At 33.1% G+C, this 10393-nt stretch overlaps 1 protein-coding gene across 1 annotated transcript; it reads right to left on the reverse strand.

The window, feature by feature from the left end:
- Position 1: 1 nt before the first annotated feature.
- LOC126775428 (uncharacterized) lies at positions 2 to 9976 on the reverse strand. Its single transcript, XM_050497367.1, has 12 exons — positions 9810 to 9976; positions 8842 to 9125; positions 8260 to 8437; positions 6823 to 7019; positions 6469 to 6607; positions 5954 to 6081; positions 4784 to 5027; positions 4221 to 4643; positions 3707 to 3846; positions 3184 to 3325; positions 2084 to 2217; positions 2 to 161 (listed from the first exon to the last, which is right to left on the reverse strand). The coding sequence occupies exons 1-12, from the start codon at positions 9949 to 9951 to the stop codon at positions 45 to 47; spliced, it is 2268 nt and encodes a 755-aa protein (XP_050353324.1). The 5' UTR covers positions 9952 to 9976; the 3' UTR covers positions 2 to 44.
- Between the last annotated feature and the right edge of the window lie 417 nt (positions 9977 to 10393).

The raw sequence follows: 10393 nt of genomic DNA on the forward strand, positions 1-10393 counted from the left end.
ATTGAATCTGATTTTATTTATTTTAAACAATCCGTGAACATATTTCACTCGTTTCGCATTTCACGTCTTCGTTTTTCGCATTGTTCTTTGTAAATAACGTCTAACTTCTGAACGTCCGTCCAACTGAGTCCTTGCCAATGACCCATGGCCCATCCGTCGTTCTAAATAACAATATCAAATTAAATATATCAATCTCAAAATGAATGAATCGTTTGGTTTTTGAAATGTAATAAGCGCCTTTGTTGATATGTTGATATGATAGCATAGACAATTATTTTTTTGGAACATTGCCTGATTAAACGCTTTTCATAAAACATCATCTCTACATTTCGGATCAGCAGTGCTATCCCGAAAGAATTTACTTTGTTCCTCACTCTGATGTTAAAAACCGATTGGCGATGACACGCTGTTTTGATGCATGTCCTTTACATATTATAACTTACCAGTTTTTGCCCGAGTATAAGGGGGAAACTGGTGTTTTATATAAAAAGTACCCTATGTCCTTTATTGGGTTTCAAGTTTGCTTCGTACCAAATTTCATCGAAATCGGTCCCGTAGTTTAGAAGTGAAAGTGTAACAACAGACAGACATACGTGCTTTCGCATTTAGAATATTAGTATTGATAAGTGACTTTCATGAACAGTGGGGAGCTTCGAGTTTGCTCTCACGGTAAAGCTGTTCTGATACTTTGTGAATTAGTGTTAAATCCAACCGACGATATTCCACGTAGAGACAGAATCCTTTATTATTACACTAAAAAAAAGGTTAGGTTATTATGCCCTACAATTGATTTTTCCTTGTCTTACCACAGTTTAATTGGTGGTGCAAACCCGTCTGAGTAGGTACCTACCATTTATCAGATATTCTAATAATAAACATGGATACTTTGCATAATTGTGTTTCCGTTTCAAGGGTGACTGAGCCAGTGTTACTACAGGCATGAGAGATATTACATTTTAGTTCCCAAGGCTGGTGGCTCATTGACGATGTGCTGAAGGGCGATTTTTTACAGCGCGATTGTCTATGGGCGGTGGTAAAAACTTATCATGGCCTATTTGCCCGTCCGAACAATATAATAAATATTAAAAAAAAACAGTATTGTTGAAGCTTCAGTATATATAGCGGTAACTCTCATATCACAGTATAGTAGGTTGAATTGTGTTATTATTTATAGGTATGGTAGAGCCGAGATGGCCTAATGATTAGAACGTTCACGCGTTCTTAAGCGATGATCGTGGGTTCAAACCCGTTCAAGCAACACTGAATTTTCATGTGCTTAATTTGTGTTTACTGGTGGTAGGGCTTTGTGCAAGCTCGTCTGGGTAGGTACCACCCACTCATCAGATATTCTACCGCAAAACAGCAATACTTGATATTGTTGTGTTCCGGTTTGAAGGGTGAGTGAGCCAGTGTAATTACAGGCACAAGGGACATAAAATCTTAGTTCCCAAGGTTGGTGGCGCATTGGATATGTAAGCGATGGTTGACATTTCTTACAATGCCAATGTCTAAGAGCGTTGGTGACCACTTACCATCAGGTGGCCCATATGCTCGTCCGCCTTCCTATTCTATAAAAAAAAAAAAAATAATTCATCTCGTGCTAACATCGTGAGGAACCTGCATGTGTCTAATTTAACGGAAATTCTGCCACATGTGTATTCCACCAACCCGCATTAAAGCAACGTGGTGGAATAAGCTCCAAACCTTCTCCTCAAAAAACAAGAAGAAGCCTAAACCCGGCAGTGGGATATTCACAGGCTGTTACTTTTATATGGGTATGTGAGTATTTACAACTTATTGCTGTGTTTATTATCAGCGCAGCGTTTTATGACACCCGGTACTCATATTCATTACAATTTCAACTAATAAATGAGGAGATTTTTTTTTAAAATACGTAGCTAGATACACTTCTAAACCAATGTACCTACATAAAAAGTATATCAACGGTGCAGCACGTTTCGGAGGCTTGAGTATATAATATTATTATATAAGTAGCTCAGTTTCACTCGCTATAAATTTAAATTATCGGCGTTACAAGCGTGAATTTCATGTTCTTGTTATTATGTAAATAAATAGGACTAACCCAAATGGGATACATAATGTTAGTAACACCGTCCTTTATTTGCAGCCAGGGATAGTGCATGACGCTTTGGTAGTCGTAAGCGAAGCCTGCGGACGCGGCTGGAGGCAGCTTCTCTTCCATCTCTTTCTTTATTTCTGTTTGCAAGTAAATTAACTCTTTATTTTTATTAAAACAAAGTATTTCTATTTAAATAAACTAATACAAGTCCTGCCTGGCCTGTGTTCAAAGTTTTAAATTTGCGTAAATTACGTAAATCTAGATAAAATTTACGTATTTTCGTCAGATAGATATTATATGGCAGCCGTTATAACCCATTGGTTAGAAGACGTGAATCTTAACCGATGATTCAGAGTTCAAATGCGTAGTACCACTGAATTTTCATGTTATTTGTGTTTATAATTCATCTCGTCTTCAGCATTGAAGGTAAACATCGACAGGAAACCTGCTTGTGGAAGATGAATATCAGTCATGTGTATACAACAACCCGCATCGGAGCAGTGTGGTGAAAGGGGCTCTAAACTTTTTACCCAAAAAGGAGAGGAGACAGTAGCTCAGTAGTGGGTCATTTACAAGCTGTTATTTTACTTTTTTACTTTTAGTACAGTAGCAGTTTTGCACAGTAACTATAATATTAGATTTAACAAAATTGAAGTTTTTGTAGGAGTAGAACAAATACAGATAAATAGATTGCGGAATTTGATTCTAGATGCGTTTACTTTTATTTATAAATTAATTGTTATCCTTACGGACATTTGCAGAACGATTAGTTTATTTATATTTCTAGTGTTAAATTGTTGATCTTAATTTTACGTGATATTTTTTACGATCACGTTAAAATATTACCATTTAAATTAAGTTTTATTTTTTATTTTTACATTAATGGTACATAATTTAAATTTATAAATAATAAACTATTTTATGTGATATATTTCTTCATGTTACACAACTTGTGAGGCGATTATATATCAATTATCATAATTTACACTCAATTTAGTCATGTAATATATTTAAACTGGTATGACAGACCAATTTGTATAATTATTCTTAGACATATATAAACTTCCTCGGGTAAGTAATTGTAGTAAGTTAATAGTTAGTACCTTGACTAAGATTATCCCAGAGTATATGCAAATATGTATCCCGATCATGCATATTGTGCTGGTGATCCAATCCCAGCACGTGGACAAACACGTGGAGTAAGTCGTTAACAGAGTTGAAACAATCCGAGTGAATTGTTAAAACCTGCAAGTTATCAATTACGATTATAAACGTCGGTGACATCTTTGTCTTTTACTGCACATTTTCATCTCCTTTGAGTGTTTTAGGATTTGGATTACATTTTAAACGATCAATTATTTTTCATTTCAACAACATCCATAATTCCATAGACATTACTTAAAACATGAATGCGCCACCAACCTTTGAAATTCTGGTTCACTCACCTTTCGAACCGGAACACAATACTAAGTATTGCTGTTTGGCGGAAGAATATCTGATGAGTGTGTGGTACCTACCCAGACGGGCTTGCAGAAAGCCCTTATCACCAAGTGATTTACTTAATTATTTTATTTTAAATAAATATTATTATTGCAAGCTTTGCTGAATATTCCATGTATACAATACTTTGTCTCCATTTGGCCTTCCTGGCGGTGGACATTTACACCCCGGTTCTGAAGAACGTTTTAACACGATCACGTTTACGGCGTGTCGACGGTGAGGTGAAATTGGAATCCTAATCTTCTTACTTCCTTCTTTTACCTTTTCTGTAAATTAAAATATTTTGGTATAAACCCAATTTTTATTCATATTTTTATGAATATCTAAATAATATCACTAATATTATAGTGCTATGATATATTTTATTATGTCAGATGCTATAATATATATGTTTAGGATATTTTTATTTGATAATATGTATGCGGACTTGCAAAATGGGCTACCTGATGGTAAGTGATCACCACCTCCCATAGACATTGATGCTGTAAGAAATATTAATCATTCCATACAAAGCCAATGCACCAGCGGCAGTAAGTGCTTAGTGGTACTGATAAGAGATAAAATAAATGATAAATGGGTGGTACCCATATAATAACATAATAACCGTTTATAATAATTTTACTTCACCGGGTAAACTTACCTTTACGTAATTTCTTTACTTCCTTAGTCTTAGAACGCACTTGGGCTTTTTTAGGGAGTTTTTTAGCCTTACCGTGTCTTAAAACCTTTATAGTGTTTTCATTATTGTTATTATCTCTTTCATTTGATATCTGTTCAATTAGACTAAGGTTAGAAATAATCGTTTTTAGTTTATATTCGTCAGGAATGAGTGTTACATTTTCAGCAGGTGAAGTGATATTTGCATTATCTGGAAATGTTTCTTCAGTTCGATTATCAACGATTGGAAGTGGTGTAGATTCGGGAGATTCGTTGATATTTTCTAGAGATTCGTTTTCATTTTTAGTATCACGCTTATCTTCTTCAGTGATATCTCTAAATTCAATACAAGTTTCCTTCTCAATGTGATAAAGAACTGCTTTTATGTTTTCTCTTTCTTCAGCCGCTAAAATTTTAATAAATTATATAATAGGAAATACGTAGCGATAGATGGTGCTGATTAATTATATATATGACATATATTATGCATATATACATAATTGTAAAGTGATCAAATAAATTGTAAACTGAAATTATATTACTTACTAAATTCTAATGCGTCTTTAATTTTATAATTTATAATTCCATAAGGCCACACTCTATCCTTAAAATAGTCATCAATAAATTCTTCTGGCACTTCTTTTGCCTCAGTGCTAACTTTTCCAACGCTTGGGCACGTCTTGCGTAAGTAGTCTTTATTGCGTTCAACGCATTCAAGTCCGTATATCATTCCGATTTTTTCAACATCCTGTTCGCTGAAAGCATCTCGTTGCCCAATTTTGGTACCTGACTGGTGATGAAATATTGACTATTAATATATATTTATAGATAAGTTGTTGAAAACACACATACTTAAGCTTTTTTTTATCCTAGGACATTATTTACACACGGCCATCTGATCCTAAACTAAGCAAAGCTTGTAGAATGGGAATCAGACAACTGATATACTACATATACTACTTTTCTTTTGTAAATACATAGTTTTAGGACCCAGACTCAGGAAAAACAGACATGTCCATGCACACAAATGTCTGTCCTGGGTGGGAATCGAACCCACCACCTTCGGCGTGAAAGGCAAGTTTCTACCAACCACGCCAACCGACCCGTCATTTGTTTTCGTAAATAACTTTGTAAGTATAAGTTTATAGGTTAGGTTGGTATTTCGGTTCTTCGCCGCATATACTTTTTTCTACCAAAAAATACTAATATCCCACGAAAATAAAATTAAAAATGTAGTATTTACTGAAATATTATATGTCTGCTCTTAGTGATTTCTTGAAGTTATACGCGTGTGCAACCGCGGGAACAGCTACTATTAAATAAATACTAGCACCGATCAGCTTACACCGATATCTTAGACTTAAAAACATCGAGTCCACCCAATAAAATGTTATTGAGTATTTTGTAGTTGGCAGTGCTTAAATTCCTTGCTCCTGATGTGTTATATTGGATAGCCATCCCATAGGATTTTGAAAATGAGGGATTAGACTGCGTTGCGTTTGTGCAAACATATATACGTGCACAAAATATTGAAACATTATTAAATAAATTGTACGATTTATCTTTATGTAATAATCAGATAACTGTAAAACCTGTGCAACCAGAGTGTAGATTGAAAAGATTAGAACCGATCAGAAACTCAAAAGTTACGACTAATACTTAGTTACCCTTTTTCGTCAAAAAACATTAGTTAATGAAGTCGAATATACTACTTACTTCAGTGTATATAGTTACTTGTCCGTTTTTAGAGAAGGCTCGAGGTGGATAGTGAAGCACGCTCGCATAATCATAAGGGAGGCTGGACAAAGGATCTTCACGCCTAACCTCAAAATATTTTTTATATCCTTAAAATAAAACGTGTGACGTCAGTGTTTTTTATAAAATAGCTAGGCGGTCCAATGGGTTACCTGATAAGTGGTAAGTCGTCACCACCGCTAAGGACGTTGGCGCTTGAAGAAATATAAGCTATTCCTCACATCACCAATGCGCTGTTAACCTTGAAAATTAAGATGTTATGTCCCTTGTTCTACGGGATCACTCACCCTTTAAGCTGGATTACAACAATACTAATGATTGTTGTTTAGCGGTAGAAAATGTAATCAGTGTTTTTTTATCAGCTGATGGTTTTAAATTTATGAGATTACTTTTAAAATAGAAGGCGATTGAAATTAGAGCAGAACAGAACAATTTGCTCTACAAAGCATGAAAAGTAGGGGGAAAATAAAACATACCGGGCTTAATGTTTTCATATAAAATTGTTATGTAGCGATCTCTATCAGGACGTGTATGTTCATGGGAAAATCCCAAAACATGCATAACTTCGTGAGCTATTTCACCTTGCGATAAGCAATCATAGCCAAATACAACCATCTAAAAACAGGAATTTTTACTAAGGTAATTTATTTGTAACAACATATTATTCTTAATTATTATATACAAAATGAGAACCGAGATGGTTCAGTGCTTGGAACAAGTGAATCTTATCTGAAGATTGCAGGTTTAAACTCAGGCAGGAACCACTGAGGTCTCAATGCATTGCAGCCGTGACTTAACTAAAATCTCTCGCAATATATTATATATACTACCTGAACACCAGTATTGGGTTTACGTTCATTGGTGTGAACACATTGCCGTATACCAGAGGGATTTGTTATATAGAGCCATTCAACACTTTGCATGGATTGCTTATCTGTTGGTCTTTCCCGAAGACGTTGGAGACGGATACATGTTGCTTTTTCAATATAATCAAAAGCTTTAAGAATAGTTTCTGCTAAAAATGAATCTGAAAAATAAATAAGGCGATATATTTATAGGTTATATTCAGTAATACTATTTATGTTTAAAATTTGCGAATCTTAGTACAACGGTAAACTAAAGATAACGAGCCGAAGTCAATTAGCATTATCAAGGTTTTAATTTAAAACTTTAAATATAATGAAGGTTCGGCAATTTAATATGACCTTTGTACCAGTGGTAAGACAACATTTATCGTACGATTCTATATATTTTATTGCAGCTTTCTATAGTTGAATAAAGGCGTGTAAAGATAAATAATAATTAATTATTATTGATGTGAAACATTCATTGACGCGCCTCACGGGTGATAATTGACTCGTATGCCGTGACGTCAAACGGCATAACGTACTCTTGTGTCGTCTAGAGTCACCGTGTGTTCGTGGCGCGAGTACTGTATACTATTTCTATTTATTGTAATTTGAAAGAAACGTTTACTTTTTTAACTAAATTCAATAATTTTATTTATTTATCTTTAATAATAAATTCTTTTAATAACCATTAATTTCGTTGGTTTACATCTGTGGGGCGTCCTGTACGACGGCGATTATTATCCTACCAAAAAGCTAATAGGAAGTTTATTTTATTGCAGTCTTGAAATGAACATTGAGTATGCGATACTGAGCGATACTTCTTAGTGCCTCAAAATGATTTAGGTTAAAAGAGAAATGATGTATAGTAAGCGACACAAGAGATGAGTTATGTACACATACATATGTAATGTTTTGTTTGCAGGAAACACAAAATGATGTGTTTGTGTGTAACGATGGCAGAAAAAGTTGCTATTATTGATCAATTTAGTTTTGTAATTATTTAATTTATATAAACTTAAATACAAGCATTTTGTTAAAAAATAAATACATAGTTATTTTTATAGTTCTACATTTATAGATTGTTTATAATTTAAGAAAAATTATCAAATTATCTTTTTTAAATTTTTGTTGTGTATTTTTTTAAGGGAGGCCTAACCTTTGAGGAGGAGGTTTTGGAATTTATTCCATCACACTGCTTCTACTCGATTTGTAGCTAAACGTGTGGAAGATTTTCATGCGAAACAAGCAGGTTTCCTTAACCATTGAACACAAGATTGAATCCGTAATTTTCGATTGAATTTCACGTGTTCTAGACACTGGATCATCTCGGCTCTTACAGATTATTAATAAGCAAATAATATCAACGTAACGTTTCAATTGTCACGTTTTTTAATACAATACAATATCGTAACTTACCATACGTATTGGGGTCAATAAAAAACGGCACAATGCCATGTCTCCATTTCTTAATCCATGGTATTTGAACGGACGGTGAATTTAAGGGTTTTGTGATTTCTTCTTCGCCTGAAGGCAAAGGTCCAAACAGTTGTGCCGGTGCAAAATTAAATCTTCGATATGTATTTTCAGTTTTATTCTACGGACAGTTAAATGACGTCGAATATTACATTTAAAATTAATGTGTATTTTTTTAATCTTTTTTCGATCGGTAGTCTAAATTTATATGAACCTGAACGTCTAAACATTTTTTTTTAATTCTTTACTAACGGAACTTAACAGAAGTTTGGTAAATACAAAGCAAAGATATAGTAGTCTTCCTGTCGAATTTCGTGGTTGCTTACATGCAATTACTTGAAGCCTTTTGTTTTGTTCTCAAGGTCTTGTTATCTGTAAACTCATTGAGCGTATAATAATAAATCTACAAAAAATATTATTATCTAAATAATCCTTGATTTACGAAACAAATAGTATGTATTAGTTTCCGCCCGTGGCTTAGTAAAATAATAATAATATAATTCATGGTGAATTTGCAAAAGTTACCTTTGTTTTAGTAATATTAGTTAAGTTTCTTCTTCGATAATTTACTGTATTACCGCTCGGATCCAAGTCATCGTATAATTTGTCTACGATTTTCTCCACTTTTACTGTACCATCATGTTTTAATGACGGATTACTTATTTCATTATTATCCACGTCTCTCTTGGTCCTCTTATATTTTGTGTTGTTTGTATTATCCGTAATCAAATTGACTTTGTTTTCCTCATTAAAGATACGGCAAATTTCTAAAGTATCTTGTCTTTTTCTTTCAATAAGCTTGTCATCCACTAATTAGTTGTAAAGTATTATAATATATATATATAACGAATTTTTTTTTTTTTTTTTTTTATAGAATAGGAAGGCGGACGAGCATATGGGCCACCTGATGGTAAGTGGTCACCAACGCTCTTAGACATTGGCATTGTAAGAAATGTCAACCATCGCTTACATATCCAATGCGCCACCAACCTTGGGAACTAAGATTTTATGTCCCTTGTGCCTGTAATTACACTGGCTCACTCACCCTTCAAACCGGAACACAACAATATCAAGTATTGCTGTTTTGCGGTAGAATATCTGATGAGTGGGTGGTACCTACCCAGACGAGCTTGCACAAAGCCCTACCACCAGTAAAAATTTTTTTAAATGATAATATTGTAATGGAAAGTTAATTTTACTACATATTATAAAATAAAGTCCCGCCGTGTTTGTTTGTCTGAACGCGAACTCAAAAACTACATACGGTTTTCAATAATAAACCGAGCGTATTATTTATAGGTTTAAGGTTTTATATAAATTGGTTGAAAAATTATAATGGTTGTTGGAGATGTCGGAAAAAAACATGCCGACTGGGAGCTTAACTGGGAGACTTTATTTATAATATATATACATATGTTTTTCTATATAAACGTTTTATGTAGACCGAAGGCATGTAGTTAAATTCTAATTAAATCAATATGAAATCAACTTACATTTCCGGACACTCAAAGATGGAATAATACATTTAACAAATAAAAAACAAAAAGTAAACGTTAAAATTATTCTTTTTAAATCCATTGAAATTTTATGCCATGAACATATATTTCTCAGTTTAAATTTAGAATTCAATTTCATATACAGATTGAAAGTTTAAGCGTTATTTATTTTATCGCAAGCACATAAAGTTTATTATCATTTACTATTACATAAACAGTAAATACATTACATATTACACCACAAACATATGATATCAGTGAAATTGTCCGTAATATTTTATCAACATGGCATTATTTCTTTTACACTAACGCCTGAAATACAGGTTTTCAACTACCTCAGTGATAGTTAGTTTGATTTTTATATTTTTCTTGTAATTTTTATCTTATCTTCTATGAATTCAAAAGCATTATAATTAATAATAGTTAAGCGAATGTTTCGAATAAATATATTATCATTTTATTATAATTTAGTATTACATAAACGAAAAAAATAATTATAATAATTTATGTTTTTAGAATATTTAAAATAATAATAAGCTATAGTTAACTAGTTTTAACCATACATTATCGTATCGTACAAT

The sequence above is a fragment of the Nymphalis io genome, chromosome 18, assembly GCF_905147045.1.
Source record: "Nymphalis io chromosome 18, ilAglIoxx1.1, whole genome shotgun sequence".
NCBI classification, from domain to species: Eukaryota; Metazoa; Arthropoda; class Insecta; order Lepidoptera; family Nymphalidae; genus Nymphalis; species Nymphalis io.

Coding starts and splice junctions, on each gene's coding strand:
- LOC126775428 (XM_050497367.1), bottom strand. CDS start 9,951: ATGAAATTGAATTCTAAATTTAAACTGAGAAATATATGTTCATGGCAT. Junction 6,082..6,468: donor ATATGAAAACATTAAGCCCG/GTATGTTTTATT, acceptor TTTTATTTTAAG/GATATAAAAAATATTTTGAG. Junction 3,326..3,706: donor GAAGGCCAAATGGAGACAAA/GTATTGTATACA, acceptor GATAACTTGCAG/GTTTTAACAATTCACTCGGA.